Consider the following 20,699-nt stretch of genomic DNA (forward strand, 5'->3'; position numbering starts at 1 on the left):
TTCTATCACTCCTGCTGTATGTCTAACTATTCTTTTTTAAGTATTTATGATACTTTAAAAATCCAAGTTTTGTAAATAAAAATAAATATAAGAAATAAATCCTGGGGCACCTGGGCGGCTCAGTCAGTTAAGTGACCGACTCTTGGTTTGGGCGCAGGTTGTGATCTTGGGGTTGTGAGATCAAGCCCTGCATCAAACCCACATTGGGCTCCACGCTTGGCACAGAGTCTGCTTGAGACTCTCTCTCCCTCTCACTCTGCCCCTCCCCCCTGTACTCTCTCTCTAAAATAAATAAATCTTTTTAAAAAATAAAAAATAAATAAATCCCATCAACTGTCTATTATCAATAATCTTCTTGAGCGAGTTCACCATTCAGTAGAACCTATTCACAAAGACTGTTTTATAATCATGGATTTCAACATTCAAAAAGTCATGATTAGGGGCGCCTGGGTGGTGCAGTCGTTAAGCGTCTGCCTTCGGCTCAGGGCGTGATCCTGGCGTTCCGGGATCGAGTCCCACATTGGGCTTCTCAGCTGGGAGCCTGCTTCTTCCTCTCCCTCTCCCCTGCTGTGTTCCCTCTCTCGCTGGCTGTCTCTCTGTCACATAAATAAATAAAATCTTCAAAAAAAAAAAAAAAGTCACAATTGAGCCCTTTCAATCAAGATGGTTAAACATCTAGAGGCTTTTATATATCAATTAGCAATTTGCTATTAAATAATGAATTTAAATAACCTATTTTAGTGGACTGTGACCAGTGATCCAAGGCCTTTTGGCATTATTCAGATCCTTTTACTTAATCCATTAATTGTGTTTATATAACTAAGAACAGAAATAAATATCACCCTGCCTCATCTAGTGATCGTGAAGACATGTCCATATAAGGCAACTGAATGATGAATTACAGATTTATCTTGCTAATGTAAAGAGGGACACAGCAAGAGATTTAAACTTACCCAGCAGAACTCTGCACCCCGGTCTCCAACAGGTCCCCTCTCCTTTACCAAACAACAGGCTAAAACCATCACCATAAAGACTTTTTCTAGCAGGTTTACACTTAGGAATGAAGAGGAAGTAGAAGGACCGGGCTCTTTTCTTCCTGAAGCTATTCTGCATTTTCAATTGGGTTGTTTGTTGTTGAGTTTTAAGACTTCTCTATGTGTTCTACATACCAGCCCCTTTTCGTATACAATTTGCAAATATTTACTCCCATTCTGTGTTGTTTTTACTTTCTTAATAATGTCCTTGAAGCACAGAAGTTTTTAATTTGGACAAATTCCAATTTATTATTTTTAATTGCTTATGCCTTTTGGTGTCCCATCTAAGACACCACTACCTAATCCAAGTTCATGAAGACTTACTAGTATGTTTTCTTCTACAAATTTTATAGTTTTAGCTCTCACATTTAGGTCTTTGATAACGTTTGAGCTAATTTTCATATATGGTGTGAGGTAAGGGTGCTATTTCATTGTTTTGCTTGTGGGTATCAAGTTGACACTATTTGTTCGAAAGGCTACTTTTTACCTATTGAATTGCCTTGGAATCCTTGTAGAAAACCAACTGACCATAAATGTATGGGTTTATTTCTTGATTCTCAATTCTAGTTCATTGATCTTCATGTCAGTTCTTACGCAAGTGCCATACTCTTCTTTATTTCCTATTCAGTTTAACAATATCTTTCTACCTTAAACATCAAATAAAGTATATTTCAAGCTTGTGAAATAGAAATTTAAGGTTTAAGAGATAAAATCAATCAAATTTAAGACACAAAATCATTAGGGAAGCCAATATTAAAAAGAAAACTCACCAGCACTTAAGATCAATATGAAATCACATTCTAGCATTCAAAAAATGTAGATTCATTTAAGCTCTTATAAAAAATTTTTAAAAAGCACAACAGCATATTTGGCAGATGACAGAGCTTAACAGCATGATTTTTCACAGTCTTAAGTACAGAATTTCATTTAAAATCTGGTCATTATGATTATATTTAAACAAGTTAGGTAACATGCAACCATGGTCTTAGAACTTCTGATTCCACGTGTAAGGAGCTTGGAATTCACTACTCCACCCTACTCAGTAAAAAGCTGAACTTCAAGACTGAAAAATCAACTCTTCTTGGATCCATAAAAGAGGGAGGGACACAGGGCAAACTGCTGTCTTCACAATTGGGAAGACAGACAAGCGAATACACAGAGTTACGAGTTATCAGAGCAGGAAGTCTGAAAACAGAAAACACTAAGGAACTGGTGCCGGGGTAAGAAAACCTGACCTGTACCTGATGAATTGCTAGAGGATCAGTGCTGACAACTCAGCTTAAAATTCCAAGGGAATCCAGTCATAGGGAGGGCCCCACGACACTGTGAGGTTTACTTCCAAGAGCTTGACCAAGTTCCCAGGATAAATGCCAGAAAAATCCCCTCATATTTCCAGCAGGGGAGGGGAAAAAAGAACCATTTTGAACTATGCCAGAGCACTTTTTTTTTTTTAAGATTTTATTTATTCATTTGACAGAGAGAGAGAGACAGCCAGCGAGAGAGGGAACACAAGCAGGGGGAGTGGGAGAGGAAGAAGCAGGCTCCAGCAGAGCAGGGAGCCTGATGTGGCGCTCCATCCCAGAACCCTGGGATCACGCCCTGAGCCGAAGGCAGATGCTTAATGACTGAGCCACCCAGGTGCCCCAGCACTCTGTTCTTAATGAGGCCCACCCTCAGGGGAAACTAGTTAACAGAGCCTAACCTGCTGGGGTTAGATCAGAGCCTAACAGATCTAGGGGAATGGAAACACCCAACTCCAGCCCACTCTAGCCATCTTGTCCCACCTAAGGGAAGAGAGTAAGAAATACTTGTGCAGTTCACAGTCCAGAGGCATGGGCTCACTAAAAGATTGAGACATAATCATAGGACTATAGAGTGCTTCCCCTCTCCCCGACACCTCATTACCACACCACTAAAGGCCTATTCACAGCAGTTCTTTTTACCCAGTACGTCATATCTGGCTACCAAGAAAAAAAAATCATAAGGCATACCAAAAGGCAAAAAAAAAAAAAAAAAAAAATTGAAGAGTTGGAGCAAGCATCAGAACCAAACACGCCAGGGATGATGGAATTATCAGACAGGGAACTTTAGAACACCTATGATGAATATGCTAAGGGCTCTGATGGATAACACAAGCAGCATGCAAGAACAGAGGCGCAGACACTAACTCGAAAGGATGCACCTCTGTGTTCACTGCAGCATTATTTCCAGTCGCCAAGATATAGAAACAACCTAGGTGTCCACTGATGGATGAATGAAAAAGAAAATGTAGTATATTATATACATACAATGGAATATCATTCAGCCATAAAAAGAATGAAGTCTTGCCATTTGTGACATCATGGATGGACCTTGAGGGCACTATGTTAAGTGAAATAAATCAGACATAGAAAGACAAATACTATATGATCTCACATGTATGTGGAATCTAAAAATTAAAACAAGAATAACAACAACAACAACCCAGCTCATAGATACAGAGAACAGACAGGTGGCTGCCAGAGGTGGGGAGCGAGAGGGGGTGTAGCCAAAATGGGTAAAAGGGGTCAAAAGTTACAATCTTCTAGTTGTGTAAGTCATGGGGATATAATGTACAGCATGATGACTATAGTTAAGAATATCTGAAAGTTACTAAGAGAGTAAATCTTAAAAGTTATCACAAGGAAAAAAAAGTTATGTAACTACTTATGGTAATATATACTAACTAGACTTACTGTGGTGACCATTTTGCAATATATTCACATCTGAAAACATTATGCTGTATACCTGAAACTAACATAATGTTATATTTTCAGTTATACCTCTGGTTTTAAAAAAGAGAAAGAAGGAAAAGGACAAATGAGCATTATAAGCAGGGAGGTAGAAATCCTAAGAAAGAGCCAAAAATAAATGTTAGAGATAAAAAAAACACTGTCACAAAAATGAAGAATGCCTTTGATGGGCTTATTAGTTAACTGGACATGGCTGAAAAAAGAGTCTCTGAGCTAAAGGACACGTAAATAGAATCCTGAAAAAACCAAAAAGCACTGAAAGAAAGAAAAGAATATCCAGGGACTGTGGGACAACTACAAATGGTGTAACCTATGCATAATGAGCATACCAGAAGGTGAAGAAACAGAGAAAGGAACAGAAGAAAAATTTGAAACATCAATGACTGAGAATTTCCCCAAATGTCAGACACTAAACCATAGGTCCAGAAACCTTAGAGAACACCAAGCTGGATAAATACCCAAAAAACTATGCCTAGACATATTATTTTAAACTTACAAAAAATGAAAGATAAAGTCCTGATACAATTTCAGAGGAGAAAAACACCTTACCCATAAAAGAACAAAGACAAGAATTACCTCCAACTTCTCAGAAACCGTGCCGGCAAGATGAGAATACAGTGAAATATTTTAAGTGTTGAGAGAGAAATCCACCAACCTAGAATCAGCACCCCGCAAAATTATCCTTCAAAAGTGAAAGAGAAATAGACTTTCTCAGAAAAACAAAAATTGAGGGAATTTTTGACCAGGAGACCTGCCTTGCAAGAAATGTTAAGTTTTTCAGAGAGAAAGAAAATACTATTGGTCAGAAACTTGGCTCTACGTAAGCTAAGGAAGAGCACTGAAGGAGTAAGTGAAGGCAAATACTTTTATTTTTCTAATTCTTAACTGATCTCACAGATAACAGTTTATTTAAAATAATAATACCAATAATATATTTGGTTATGTATGCTTATGTAGATATCATATATATGCTAATATATAAATGAAATGAATGACAGCAATGACACAAGGGACAGAAGGGAGGAATTTGGATTTTTTTTTTAAGATTTTATTTATTTATTTGACAGAGAGAGAGACAGCCAGCGAGAGAGAGAACACAGTCAGGGGGAGTGGGAGAGGAAGAAGCGGGCTCCCAGCAGAGGAGCCCGATATGGGGCTCGATCCCAGTACTCTGGGATCACGCCCTGAGCCGAAGGCAGACGCTTAACAACTGAGCCACCCAGGTGCCCCAGTGGATTTTTTTGTTATTATAGCATAGTCATATGACCTATGGTTACATGAAATAGTACAGTGTTATTTGGAAGTGGACTTGGAAAAATTAAACAAACAAAAAACGTGGACTTGCATTAGCTGCAAATGTATATTGTAAATACAGTTTTATGACTTCACTCAGTAGTTTCAACGAGTCATAGATTCCATCATCAGTAGATAGGTGCCATACAATCATATCACCAAAGCCAAATTTAGTTTTTCCAGTCCCTTATAATAAAAGCCAAAAGGAAATTCAAATGATTAAAACCCAAAACAAACAAAACCCATGCTTTCTCCAGTTATTTTTTCATCCTAATTAGAATACGTAACTAATTTGCAAACTAACAAGCCAAATGAAACAAAATTAATTAAAGTTAAAAATAACTCTCAAAAATTGGCACACACCAGTGAAGTTCTGTGATAATCCAGTTTTGGAAACAACAGCACTCATTTGTCAGCCCTGTGTCGAGTGATGGCAAGCAGGTGTATCACAGGCAACTCACAAAAGCCTAGGAATAGGAGTATCAAAGAAACCCCCAGCATATAAAGAAATTTTAGGGGCGCGTGAGTGGCTCATTTGGTTAAGCGTCTGCCTTCGGCTCAGGTCATGATCCCAGGGTCCTGGGATCGAGTCCCTCGTCGGGCTCCCTGCTCAGTAGGGAGTCGGCTTCTCCCTCTCCCTCTACCCCTCCCCCTGCTTGCACGTGCTCTCTCTCTCTCTCTCGCTCGCTCGCTCTTTCTCTCTCAAATAAATAAATAAAATCTTAAAAAAAAAAGAAATTTCAAGTGGTGTATTTATGAGAGTATCAGAACATGCATCTGTGCCAGTGGCTCATCCAGTTACCCAATCCATCACCAGATTCTGATTTGCTTCCTGAATGTCTTTCAAAGTCATCTACATTGCTTCATCTCCATTGCCATTATCCTAATCCAGACTACCACTAACTCTTTATTACTCCAACAGCTTCTTAAGTGCTTCCTATTATACACTCTTGTTCATTTTCAACCTATTTTCTGCCAAGCAACTAGAATTCTTTTCCTAAAAGACAAATCTGATTGTGTCACTCTTCTCTTTAAAATGCTTTCGTTGTTTCACATGGCTCTTTTTAAGATCTTATCAGGGTCTACAAGATCCTAAATGACTGACTCATTGCCCACTTCTGTTTTATTTCAGAAGATTCTTTCTCTAGCCCTCTGGCACTCCGACTCCAAGCAAAAGTTCTCAATAAATTTATAGTAAAATGATGAACTCTAAGTGGTAGGTCCTTCCACCAATGCAATGCTCCTAAACCATTTATTTCAGTTGGGGATTTTTTTTCTCACACTGATCAGCTCCATCCGATGTCTTTGGACAACTTTCATCAGCTACTCCCTCTGGAGCTTTCTTCCTGCCTGCCACATCCCCTCATGACAGTTGGAACAAAGCCAAGGCTACCCTACACCATATAGGGTCTTATTACTTTTTTAAATTGTAGCAAAAGACACGTAACTTAAGATTTACTAACTAAACCATTTTTAAGTGTGTCATTCAGTAGTGTTAAGGATATTTACATTGTTATACAACCAGTCTCCAGAACTCCACCTTGCAAAACTGAAAACTCTATACCCATTACCAACAATTTCCCATTTTCCCCTCTTCTCAGCCCCTGGCAACCACCATTCTACTTTCTGTCTCTATGAATTTAACGACCCTAAGTACCTCATATAAGAAGAATCATACAGTATTTGTCCTTTTGTGACTGGCTTATTTCACTTAGCATAATATCCTCAAGGTTGATCCATTTTGTAGCAGGTGTCAGAACTGCCTTCCTTTCTAAGGATCAATAATATCCCATTGAATGTATATAACACATTTTGTGTATCTATTTAACTGTTGACGGATACTTGGGTTTGTTTTACTTTTGGCTTTTGTGAACAATGCTGCTATGAACCTAGACGTACAAATATTTCTTCAAATATTTCTTCAAGACCCTGTTTCAATTCCTTGGGATATATACCCAGAATTGGAATTGCCGTATCATAGGGTAATTCTATGTTTAATTTTTTGAGGAATCACCATACTGTTTTCCCTAGTGGCTATACCATTTTATATTCCTACCGGCAGTGCATAAGGGCTGCAATATCTCCACACTCTTGCCAACACTTGTTATTTGGGGGTTTTTTTCATAGTAGCCATCTTAAAAGGTATGGTGTGATTTATCATTACAGTTTTGATTTGCATTTGCCTAAAGATTAATGATGTTGAGCATCTGTTGCTGTGTCATTTGTATACAGTCTACGGATAAATATCTATTCAAGTACTTTGCCCAACTTTAAATTGGGTGTTTTTTTTAGTTGTTGAATTTTAGGAGTTCCCTATATTCTGGATATCAACTCCTTTACCAGATACATGATTTGCAAATATTTTCTCCCATTCCATGAGTCGCCTTTTCATTTTGTCGATTGTGTCCTTTGATGCAAAGAAGTAGTCTGATTTATCTTAGTTTTACTTTCCTTGCCTGTGCTTTTGGTGTCAGATCCAATGATTCCTATTAGTTTTTAAGCATTGTTATTACTAGATTCAGACATCAATAAAACAAAAAATGAGAAATAGTGAGCTTAAAAGAAGAAAAAATTTCCCCAAAGAGTAAACATTAATGTCTACTTTATCTATACCACTGTCTTGGTTTTCTAAATGCTTTTTAAACCTATAGGCATTTTTCTTCTATATATTCTACAGTCTTACCTCGACAAATCGTTCAATCCTGCCTACATTCCTTTTTTGACAATATCTCTTTCCATTTTAAATCTAAATTACTCCTTTGCTCCAGTCTGTGCTGCTGCTTGACTCTACAGTGCCATTTCTTCTTGAAAAGAGAAAAATGCTTTTGAGACTTCTGACCCACACCCTTCTACACTTCCCACTAGCTGAGAACCACAGCTGTACACAAGCCAACATCCTTCTTTCTTGTATTCCACTGCTGGTTTCCTAACTCACTTTCCTGTCTGGGCTCCAAAGAGCATCTCCACTTTCACTTGAGATCATCCCATAATGTTCATTTGCTCACTTCCCTTATTTATTTTTTTTTCAAGGAAGTATCTATGGGTTCTTTTCTCAGGAAATCCAATTCCTCTGATGTCTGGCTTCCCTTTTGTCCACCCTAATGCATCTAGGCCAGCCAGAACAAAAGCATCACATCCAGGCTAGCAGCATTCAGCAGGCAGATACCTGAAGTGCCTCATGTAAATGAGTAAGACGGAAGAGTCACAGCAAGGAAGGGGTCCAGGCATCTAAGTGGCAATAAATGGCTTCCCAATCAGGAAACTATGTTAGATGCAAATGGCACCATTCTACCCAACTGCCCAGCCCAGGGCTTGAATGCCAATCTCAACTCCTCTCTTTTCCTCAAGGTTCACATCCTATCACCAAGTTCTCTCAACTTTGCCTCCTAAATATATCTTACATCCATCTACTTCCATCTTTCCCCACCATCAATAGCTCCATTCAGGTCACCATCATCTCTCACGTGGCTTTTCTTTTGACATCCTTTTGCATTATAGGGGAGAAAAAATGACTTTCCTATACCCTCTGAGTTCATGGTTAAGACCCCCTGTAATAAAAAACAGATTAACAGAAGAAAAACAACCAGAGGTTTATTAATGTGTATGCCTCGTGTATACATGGGAGATACCCGGGAAAAATAAATAAAACTCCTGAGACGGTCCAAGCCACTACCTTAAAGAGCATCTTCAAATGAAGACAAAAGGTGTTGCGGGTGAGGGGGGGAGGTAATTTACAGGAAGATGAGAGGAGGAAATGATTGGTAAGCAAAGGTTACCCTACCTTGCAGATAAGACTCTCAGGTGAAAAAGCAGTATCTGGTAATAGCTCTCTTCCTGGTAGAGGCCCCCTTTCTAATGTAAATTTCCCTTATAAATGTAGATTTCCATTACAAAAAGGTAAATTTTACTCAGCTTTCAGATCTTCTGCTGTGTCTGCAGTTTCCTGAAATAATCAACTCAAAATAATCCTGAGGCGGAAGAGGCAGATTTGAGGGTGGCATATTCAGCACCAATATCACTGATTTCAGACCAATCTGATTTCACTTCTTTTACAAGAAACACGCTGACCTTCATCTATTGAGCTCCCGCCATATGTGAAACTTTAGACTAGTAATATTTCACACATGATCTCATTTCATTCAACCCTCCAAAAGTCCTGTGAGGTAGGATTCATTAGCCTCATTTTACAGATGAGAAAAATATGGCTCAAAGAAGTTAAGTAACTTGTCTAAAGTGGCTGCCATGTCCAAAGCATGGAACCAAAATTTAAATCCAACTCTGATTTGCAAATCTAATTCTCCTTAATTACACATAGCTGTGATTTATCTCTTGCCTGTCAAATGACAATAATACAATTTGGTAATGAGTTTCACGTCCTTTATTCAAGGGACAACAATCCACAAATTAGGGATGTACAGTGCTTCACAAGCAGTAGAGCATTCTTCCAGAGGGATTTTGGGCAAGAGTGAATTTTACAGAGTATTAGGAAAGGTGAGCAGGAACAGCGCATGGTTGGCTGGGAAGTCAGAGATTCCTTAAAAGGCTAAAAGGCTAGCAGGTCCTACTTTTTAGGGTAGGGTAAACTGGCTAAAGCTGAGTTGAGGAGTATGATTGACACAAGTTGGGTTTCCTTGAGATGCAGTTCCGTTAAGGGTAGGTTGGCCTCTGTTTATATTTATGACATGGGTTGTGCTACTAGGGCAGCCCCCATTTTTGGGGTCCTGATATATGAATTAACTTTATCGCGCCCCTGAACAGTATATACAACTCAAAACCAGGGCTAATGGAAAAACAAAGAACCAAACTTCTTCCCTAGGTTCAGAAACCAAAATCCATCTGTAAGCATTATAATTTTTGACTTGCCTTTCTTTCTCTACCTAGTCTATACCGGGGGGTTGGCAAATGATGGCTCACAGACCAAATTATGGGACACCAATTTGGCACCTGAGCTAAGAATGGTTTTTACATGTTGTGATATTGTGATTTTTAGTTAGAAATACATATTTGGTTTTTATCCCTATTTCTGGCCCAGAAGTCCTAGAACCCCAGGAATTTCCTACGTGATAAGAGCATCTTTGTTATAATATTTGGTTTTTTGTCCTTGGTTCTTGAAATAGCTCCAGAACCAAAAAGGCAAAAGAAGTGTCTTGTTATTCATAACAAGCCCCTTTCAACCATACCTGGGTTTAAGCAATGATGGGACTTTTGGAAAGTCCCGGGGGGTGGGGCTGGGAGTGGGAGTGGGAGTGGGCCCAGTGGAGGGTGTGCTGGTTTCCAGGGAAACCAAACATGTGATTAAAATGGTGTAATTTTTAGTCCCACCCCCCAACCTCTGAGGAGAGGGGAGGGGCTGGCTGGAGGTTGAATCAATTGCCAGGGGCCAATGATTTAACTAATCATGCCAATGAAACGAAGCCTCCACAAAAGCCCAAAAAGATAGCTTGGAGAGGTTCCTTGGTGACCATGGACATAAAGGAGAGTGGAATGCTCCATAGAGAGCATGGAAGCTTTGTGCCCCTTCCTACTTACTTTGCTCTGTGCATCTCTACCATCAGGCTGTTTCTGAGTTTTATCTTTTTTTAGTAAACCCATAATCAAGTAAGTAGAATGCCTTCCTGAGTTCTCTGAGCCACTCTAGCAAAAGAATCCAACCAGAAGAGGGGATCTTGGGACTCTCCGAGTTACACCAGGTCAGCTAGAAGCACAGGTGACAGCCTGGACTTGGCATGTGAAGTTGGGCCGGGAGCAGTCTTGTGAGACTGAGCCCTTAACCTGCGGGATCTGATGCTATTTCTAGGCAGACAGTGTTAGAACTGCTGAACTGTGGGACACCAAGCTGGTGTTGCTGGGTTACTCGACGTGTGGAAAACCTACACATAGTGTCAGAAATGAAGTATTCTACAAGTAGTTTTTGAGAGTAGAGGAGACACACAGGAAGAGTGTTTTCCTTTATACATGTTTACACATTAAAAAAAACCAAGAGCAAAATATTTCATGACACATGAATATTATATGAAACTCAATGTCAATATCGTTTTATTGGAACATACCCATGCCATTAGTGTGCATATTGTCTCTGCTTTCACACTATGGCGAAATGGAGTCGTACAGACGTGGCTCACAAAACATAACATATATAGTATTTGGCTATTGACTGAAAAAGTTTGCAGCCTTGGTCTGTACTCCTTGGCTAGATGAAGTGTTCTCTATTGCATCTCCCTAACTAAGCAGTCTTTCCGTATCAGCCCATGGCTTGATTAGCTCTTCATAAACTTCTCAAAACTGAATGCAGAGAAATTACATAACTTGCTCAAACTCGGCACGGATAGCAAAAAGCAGACGTAGGATTCAAACCTGACAGGCTTCAGAGAGCCACCTCGAAGCTGCTCTACTCCACTGCCTCCCTAAGGGAATGTCAGGACTTCATAAACTCAGTGTCAACTTAAAATTCTAGGTACTGTTAAAATCCTCAGCAATAGTCTATCTTAAGTAAGAGGACAGTTCTCCCCTAAATATGAGGAAAAGATAATGCTTATCTAATGGCTTTATGAGATGCTTATCCCATACTAAGCACTGTGGAAGGCATCTCATTTAATCTCCATACTACCCCAGACAGGGAGGAATCATACTCCACATTTTTACAAATTAGGAAACTACGAGCAAAAAAAGATGAAGTTGCCTGATAAATTCACAGAGAATATACCAGTGGGGCAGTGATGGAGTATTGAAACTTACAGATGAGGTGCTCAGATATGCAGAATTGTGAACTTATTTCTCTGTATCTGAACCAAGTTGATAACAAGCCCCAATATTTCCATTCCTGGAAGGGGGGAAATGTGTCATTATAAGATTACTCAGTCACCTCTGGTATAAAATGCAGTAACCAAAGCCGTTCAATTTCATTAGTCATCACGGGAATGTTAAGAAAATTAAGACCACAAAGTGAAACCACTACACACCACACAGCATTAGATTGAAAGTCAGGTAATAACCAAATGCTGATACGCAGCAACTAGAACTTGTTCACTACGGGTCGGAGTGTAAACTGGTTTAACTGCTCGGGAAAACTCTCAGTATGAGCGATGTGTGCGGGAGCTCACAAAGAAGCAATTGTTAGGTTTTCAGGAAGTTTGCCCGCTGGTAGATTTCACACTGGTAGCTTGGAATCGGACAGAGCGGGAGTATTTACGCCACAGGAACTGGCACACGTTATTAAGGAGCAACAACTCCAGAGTCAGTTGTTAAAAATTCACCAGCACACCTTGGGGCTGAGGACTCCAAAGCTCCACATACACCTATCCTGACTTGGCAAAGCCATTTCTAGGGATGCATGCTTTAGAAATGTGTACGTATGTGGACAAAAACAAGAATATTTATAACAGCACTGATGGTAACAGCCTCAGCCTGGAGACCCAAATATCCATAAACAGAATTGATAAACTGCCATGTTCATTCTGTGAGATATTATGCAGTGGGAAGAATAAAAGAACTGCTACCTTCAGCAATCCAGATAATCTCACAAAACGTTGAAACAAAAGGAGTCCAAGCAAGGACTGTATGATTCCACCTAGGTGAAAGTCAAAACAGACCCAAGTACTCTTTGGTGTCAGAAGTCAGGGAGGTGGTTACTTGGCAGAGGGGAAGAGTGGCTAATGTGGTGCTGGTAGTGTCCTTTCTTCCAACTGAAGTGCTGGTTATATAACTATTTTGTGAAAATTCATCAACAAGAAGTTCAATTTAAAAAATCAATCACTTCCATAATCGGATCTCCATTCGCAAAAAAAAATGAACTGCAAATTAAAGCTTATATCTTATTTAAAATTAACTAAAAATGCACAGTACATCTAAATGAAAAACTAAAAAACTCTAAAACCTTAAAAAAAGAAAGGAGAAAATCTTCAAGACCTGGAGGTAGGCAAAGTCTTTAGACATAACACCAAAAACAAGATAACGACCAAAAAAAGGTGAATTACATCTCATCAAAATTAAACACTTTTACTCTCTGAAAAACACTGTCAAGAGAATGAAAAGACAAAAAAAAAGAGAGAGAGAATGAAAAGACAAGCAACAAAATGGGAGATTACTTGCAAATCACATACCTGATAAAGAACTTGCAGGCAGAATACATTTCTTGCTTTTGACAAACATACTATAGTTATGTTAGATGTTACTAGCAGGGAAAGCGGAGTATTTTTACAACTTCTAGTGAAATCTGTAATTATTTCAAAACAAAAAAAAGATCAATTTAAAAAAAGATACTGGTAGTTTTATTTGCCAGAATCCCTATTTTCCCTTATCTCCCCTATCCTAAGTATCTTCTAACACAATGCTAATGGAGGTATAATCTTTTTTGGAGAGCAATTTGGCCAAACCAGTCAAGCTATTAGAATGTGTAAATGTTTGGTCAGGAAATTTCCTTTCTAGGAATTTTTCCTAAGAAAATAATCAGAGATAAATACCAAAAAATCTGCACACAATAATTAAGTTTTTCATAGTTATTTAAGTGAAAATTTGAAAAAATTTAAAAATTGGAAACGTGGGGACCAGTTAGTACATCATGATACCCAGAAGATAGAATACAATGTAGCCATAAGAAATTAAGCCATAGAAGAATATTTATTGACATGGGAAAATGTTAACAATATACTTCTATATGAAATATGCAGGATACAAAACAGTATATACAGTTTAATACCATTTTATGGAAAGAAAAATAGCCATATATACAAAATCATGCATAGGAAAAAAATAGAAGGATGTACATAGCAAATGTTAATAATGGTTATCTCTAGATAGTAGAATTAGAAGTGATTATATAATTTTCCCAGTAAATTTCACCTGCCCTCCAAACAGTATCTGCTTCATGCTAGTCTTTCTTCGGTGTGATTAGCTTGATATAATTCTTTTCAAATAGACTCTGTTTCATGATACATACCTCCAAATCATACTGCTTTTTCCATTTAAAAAGTAGATGCTACTTGCTCTTACATACTGGCATATGGAGAATATTTTTAACTAATACAATATACTAAAAATATGCCACAGCATAGATCTGGCCATAGAAAATCATTGTTTGGAGAATCTGAAAATCCTCTAATAGAGAGAAATTTTAAATAGAGAACGCGGTCCATAATGGTTGAGTATAAATAACTCAAGATTCCAGAATTGGAGACTTTGGGATCTCTCCCTACTAGCTAAGTGCCTTTGGGCAAAGGAGATTAGGTTTTTTAGTCAGGAAAATGTGGCTAATAATTTTGTACAAAGAAGCAAAAATAAGATCCTTTTAAATAAGGGCAAATGAGATCACAGATATAAAGGTCTTCTATATAAAGACCTAAATAACTGTGAGATGAAACAGCAAGAAAGAAATTCAAATTTGGTATTACAGAAAAATGAGTTTCAATTTTTCTGCAGCACCAAATTTCTCCTGTTTTCTATCTACTTTCACAGGTTAGACATGCCAAAATTGTGAAAGCACTTTAATGTTAATTAATGGTCTTCAACGCCTTTATTTAACAGTTAGTAATATAGGACAGACCTAACTTTTCATGGCATCTGACGTAAGTGTTCTAAATAAATACAGGACATCCTCTGATGACTTCTGATTACTGGCAACATCAGACATATTGACAACAAATATGACTTGGATTTTATTTCTCAGAATCCATCCTAGTGTAAAGCCATTTACGAGATTTTTATTAAAAATACCAAATAAGGATGTTGGGTCTTTTGAATGCAAGATATCAAGGGAACAGAAAAAGAATATGTGTCTGTGTCCACTCTTCTGTGATGCTCTCCGTGATGCAAGCACCATTCCAAGTGGTCTCCGAACTTCTATTCCCTCCCTTTGGAAGAGAATCTTAGGCAAATCTGCAATCAATTAATGACTTTCAATAACTGTTTGCAATCATATCTAAAGGGGAACAGCTATTAACTTACTGTTATATCTCAAAGATAAATGTATTATCTAGAGGCCTAGAGGTAAAGGGCATAACTTACAGATGAAAAAAAGAACATAAAACACTGATGCAAAGGAAGATCTGGTAAGAATGGAAAAAAAGAGGGATTTTCTTTGTTTTTCCAATCAAAACGTTTGTTCCTTTTCTCCGCAAAGTCACGGAGTTGAGAAAGATGGCTGGAATGCAGATGAAATCGTGCATCACACTTACATAACTACCCGATGACGTGCTCCGGCCGCACACCAGTGTGGTCTTCCCACCTATATCCCCTTCTATAAATGCCCCATTAACTGCAGCAGACCTTCTAGCGTCATCCTAATTCCTTAATGAAGATCACAAGAAAGGTCCTTCCAGGATGTTAAAAAAAACAACCAAAAACAGAATATTACACTAACACATTTAAGGGGCAGGAGAGGACTACCGACACTCCATACCTACTGCTTTACATCACAAGAATTAAACAAAAAAAGTAGAGGCTAGAAAATCACATTTTGAAATTTCACAATCACCAATTTGCAACAGAAACCAAAGCAAACACTTATGCTAACAGATATGGCAGATGAATTATCACTTCAGCACGTAACTGCAGATATACTCCTGGATTTTTGCTTAATCATTACTCAATGATGAACACTATAAAATGAAAGGTGACTTACTGTGAACCAAAATCACAAGAAGAACTCTCCAAGATCAATCTGCAATGAGCTCCTGTTCCAATAAGCCATCAAGAGCAGTAAAAGGCAATATTCATTTAACGTAATGAGAATCCCGATGACAAGACACCAGGTATTTATACTCCTCTCGAGACATTTCTTCCCCACCTAACAAAGGCACTTGACATGGACTGAAATGGACAGTTAATCCAGGTACTGCCCTGGGTAACGGTTACCTTCCTCAAATTAGATGAAGTGGCAATTAAGTTCAAATTAATTCTTCTGAATCAGCCCGAAACACACATGAATATATCACAAGTTCTCTATTTTTGGCAGATGATATAACCAAAGAAGAAAAGATAACGCTGGTGTCCACAATGGGTTGGCTGACTCGAGCAGTCCAGGATCCTCTCTGCACAATATTCCCAGATGACTGTGGAATTTGTGAACAATGATAGACAAATTAACCTGTCGCATAATTTTAGGTATTAATGTTCACTCCTCTTCTTGTCTTTTCTTACTTTTTTGTTCTTTCCCAAAGCCTTAGATGATTCCTCCTAAAAAAGACATAAATCAGTGTAGTATCTCCCCATTTATACGAAGATTCTGGTTTAGGAAACTTTAGTCTACTCATACAAAATATGTATACGAGTAAAAGTATAATTACTTCCATATGTATCATCTTTCTGTTTTATAGGGCACTTTCACTTATAGTCTATTTTAATATTTCCAAAATAATCAAGGATAGTCAAGGAAAACACTCGCTTATCTAACAGATTTACATTTGAATAATTTGGATATTATTTAATCTATTGTTCACTTTCCAAAGGAAGGCAGCAAACTTTAAATAAAATAAATATGCCAATAATATATGAAACAAAAAAAAATTCGAAGTATAAAGGCAGGTATCCCAACACATGCCAGGGGAGACGGAAGGTGCTCTGACACTAACAGGAAAATGTTAGCATTTTATACACATTTGAAGAACATCTAGTTCACTGTAGCATAAGCTACGCAACCTCTGCTGGCCTCAATTTTAGGGAGTGAAAATTAATTGGTCTTTAAGGGTTTTATAAAACTTACTATAAATATATGAAATTAAGGCTCAAAGAGATGAAGTGATCTGCCCAAGGTCACGCAACTAACTGGCCAGTCAGACTGCTCTGAATAGAACCTAAGTCTACAATTTCCTATTCCAAAGGTTTTTCCAATGTGCCACAAACATTCTTCTTTTTTTTTTTTTAAGATTTTATTCATTTATTAGAGAGAGAGCATGAGCACGTGTGCCGGGGGAGAGGGAGAGAGGCAGAAGGAGAGGGAGAAGCAGACTCCCTGCTGAGCGGGGAGCCCGATGCAGGGCTTGATCCCAGGACCCCAGGATGATGACCTGAGCTGAAGGCAGACGCTTAATCAACTGAGCCACCCAGGCACCCCTCAAACACTCTGATTCATTCTTAATTTTTTGTCTTTTTTTTAAACTATTTTATTTTATGGGCAGTGGTGAGAAACTCTCTACATAATTTCAATAACCACTCACCGGTGAGTTTGTGTAGTTCCTCTCCACTAGTATGTTTCTGGCACAGTTGTTGATATGTTTAAAGCGATCTGGTCCTAGAAGGATTCCTCCATACCAGCGTGATACCACCACCATGACATTTCTCACATTCAAAATCTGTTATTTTCAGAAGCATAATTAGATACACACATAGATATATACAAATTCAAGTTTTAAAGGAGAATGAAATAACCCGTGTACAAAATTGCATAGTTTCCCCATGACTTTAATGGCAGAACCACGAGTGAGCAGAGTGAGATTCCTAACATTCAGGTGACAGAATGTAAGAATGAGAAGGGAATTTAGAAATCAAACACTATTCCACAGTGTCCTTGAATTTCAAATTTTGGGGCAACTGGGTAGACTGAAGGGAGATCATGCAGGTAAAGTTCTAGTTCTTCATGAATTCAACCAGAATAGTTCAGTTTAAGCAGCCTTTTGCCCCTAAGCCAAACAACAACCAAAACCCGCTTCTAAACAAACCACTGGAAAGAACTGGGGCTTCATGAATAATTGCTGGTGCCTACCAGCAAGGTCTTCCTCAGTTTGCCATCTGTCAAATGCTGCTCATAATATGAAGCCCACCAGTCTATAGGCCTGACCACACACAGAGTTCCTTCCTACCAAGGGAATGCCTGTTTATTTTTTTTTAAAAGACTTTATTTATTTATTTATTAGAGAGAGAGAGAGAGAGCACAAGAAGGCAGAGCGGCAGGCAGAGGGAGAGGAAGAAGCAGGCTCCTCGCTAAGCAGGTCCTGGGATCATAACCTGAGCCAAAGGCAGATGCTTAACTGACTGAGCCACCCAGGCGCCCCGAATGGTCTGTTTAGAGAACAAACCTCCACATACAGTAACAGAAGAAACTATAGCAACTACCTTAGGAAAAAATCCATTCTTAAAAATAATCGACAATCAATGACCACCATACAGATAAAGTCCAGCAGCATGAAAGAGAAAGGATGAGATGAACAAACTAAAATGGACTAGGAAAAATTTAAGGGAGAGAACACAGAGAGAGAGAGAGAAAGGAAGGAAGGAAGGAAGGAAGGAAGGAAGGAAGGAAGGAAGGAAGGAAGGAAGGAAGCTCTAATCAGCATACTTAGAGAAATTTTAGATGATACTGCATCCATAAAGTCAAAATAGTACACTATAAAAAAGAAAAAAAAAAGACGAACTCTTTTTTCTTTTCTTTTTTTTTAACGTTTATTTATTTAAGTAATCTCTACACCCAATGTGGGGCTCGAACCCATGACCCTAAGGTCAAGAGTTGTATGCTATTCTGACTGAGCCAGCCAGGCACCCCAAGAAGAAAGAATTCTTAAAACTTAAATACATGATTGCTAAACATTTTTAAAAATTCAGTGGAAATCTTGGAAGACAGGCAAGAAAATGTCATAAAACATAAGCTGATGAGTTGGACAATTTAATAAAAAAAAGCAACATTCTGGGTCTAACCAGATGGTCCAATAACACCCAACAGGAACTGCACAGAGACAGAAAAGAGGAAACAGAGGGAGGACACTGTCAAAAAACAAAAAGATACTTTCCCAGAGCTGAAGATAATCTTCTATCATCTATGACTGACAGAGCTTCAAAGCACAGCACTTGTTATTAACCCTGTGGTTTCTGCCCCATATCAAGTGGTTAAAAGTTTCCTTCAATCAGTGTTCAAAAATTAACCCAAATATATTTCATGTTACATAGCCTAACTGATTTACTTATTCCTAAATGGAGGTCTGTTTCATTGAAAAATTTTATGACTCAGAGAATAGGACTAACAGGGTTTAACTTACACTTACCTCCATGAGATGGAGAAGACGCCCACCAGCTGCTGTCTCCCCATCATCTTCACAGTCCTGTAAGAAGGTCTGTTTATCCTCACAATATATTCTAGAAATACATAGAACAGTGTTACACTTTGAAACCCCAAAATATTGCACTAAGAATTACACCTTCATACTTGTTGCAATCAATTTACTTCCAAAATCAGCACATTTGTCAAAAAAATTCTTCTTCGACTATACATTAGACAAATTCTCTGATGATTCATTATCCGGTATGTTTCATTGTTTATATTTGGGAAAGCTAGGAATCAAAGATGCCTCCTTTAAATCAGAAATGCTATGATTATGGGAAAGTGAGTTAACACATCTGACACTTCATTTAACCTTGAAGCTATAAGGTTACAGAGAGCAGTCACTGAAAAACATTTATTGAGAATTTATTGTATAGAAGCATTATGGGGCGCCTGGGTGGCACAGCGGTTAAGCGTCTGCCTTCGGCTCAGGGCGTGATCCCGGCGTTATGGGATCAAGCCCCACATCAGGCTCTTCCGCTATGAGCCTGCTTCTTCCTCTCCCACTCCCCCTGCTTGTGTTCCCTCTCTCACTAGCTGTCTCTATCTCTGTCAAATAAATAAATAAAATCTTTAAAAAAAAAAACAAAGAAGCATTATATGTAATAGGCACCATGAAATGATATACAAGAAATACGTGGTTTACTCCTGTCTTCAAAAAGCCTTAGAGCTAGTGAGACAAAAAGTACATAAAAAAGATGGAGGTGATAAAAATCAACATAAATGAACATTTTATACTTTCCTCACAACTTATTCTAGCCATCAAACATTTCTCTATCCTCCCCATTCAAAGAATTATAAGATCTATTTTCTCTATAACCTTTCCCCTGGTTGGTTATTAGTATCAGAGATAAATCATGGCATTTTTACCTATTTAAATTACCTAGAAAGTTCACATTTGGAATAATAACGTAGGGCTACACTGTAGCAGAATAAGCATGGCGAATAAGTGTGAGATATAAAAAGAAAACAGTGCCAGTTAAGGTATGTCAGATAGTGGATTTCTTAGGCCCCTACAATGACACCATCTAGAACGAGGCAAAAGCACGAAAGATATCTTTCCAGCTGTGGCTATAAAAAGCCAGGTACTACCATATCTATATGCCTAGCTCAATTATAGCAATTATATTCATATATTTATTATATGTTCATAATTACCATAGCAATCATATTCATTCATTCACTCGTTCATCTTTCAATCCACCTTTCCATTCATTCACTTAATAAATATTTACGGCCCACCTACTATGACCGGGCTCTGTTATTTAAAGTCAACCTTGTTCCAAGAAAACACAGTACTACCAGACAACATTTTATATGGCAAATTTAAGGCAAAAAGGAGTCAGCAGTTGGTTTATATTAGGACTGTAATTATAATCGAACACTGTAATTTTATGGAACCAATGAAGAAAATTTGAGTTATAAATCAGTACTGTTAGGTTTTTAAAAAAATGAAATCCCACGGACATTTTCACTTTTTCCTCACGTGCCAGGAAGATAATGATGCAGTATCCCACAGCTGTGTGTGCCAGCAGCCTGAAGAGTGCCCCCCCTTAACTCCAAAGCAGGAACACAGCC

At 38.3% G+C, this 20,699-nt stretch overlaps 1 protein-coding gene across 2 annotated transcripts in view; it reads right to left on the reverse strand.

Annotated features, from left to right (window-relative positions):
• Positions 1-13,695: 13,695 nt before the first annotated feature.
• Positions 13,696-20,699, reverse strand: part of IMPACT (impact RWD domain protein) — a 29,644-nt gene continuing 22,640 nt past the window's right edge. For both annotated transcript variants that reach the window (XM_045781879.2, XM_087869912.1), the window contains exons 9-11: positions 19,066-19,156; positions 17,248-17,382; positions 13,696-16,267 (exon numbers count right to left, since the gene is read on the reverse strand). In XM_045781879.2, coding sequence (XP_045637835.1) covers positions 16,199-16,267; positions 17,248-17,382; positions 19,066-19,156 — 295 coding nt within the window. In that variant the 3' untranslated portion in view covers positions 13,696-16,198. The remainder of the gene's footprint in view (positions 16,268-17,247; positions 17,383-19,065; positions 19,157-20,699) is intronic.

The sequence above is a fragment of the Ursus americanus genome, chromosome 19, assembly GCF_024610735.1.
Source record: "Ursus americanus isolate L20-20 chromosome 19, mUrsAme1.1.p, whole genome shotgun sequence".
Lineage (NCBI taxonomy): Eukaryota > Metazoa > Chordata > Mammalia > Carnivora > Ursidae > Ursus > Ursus americanus.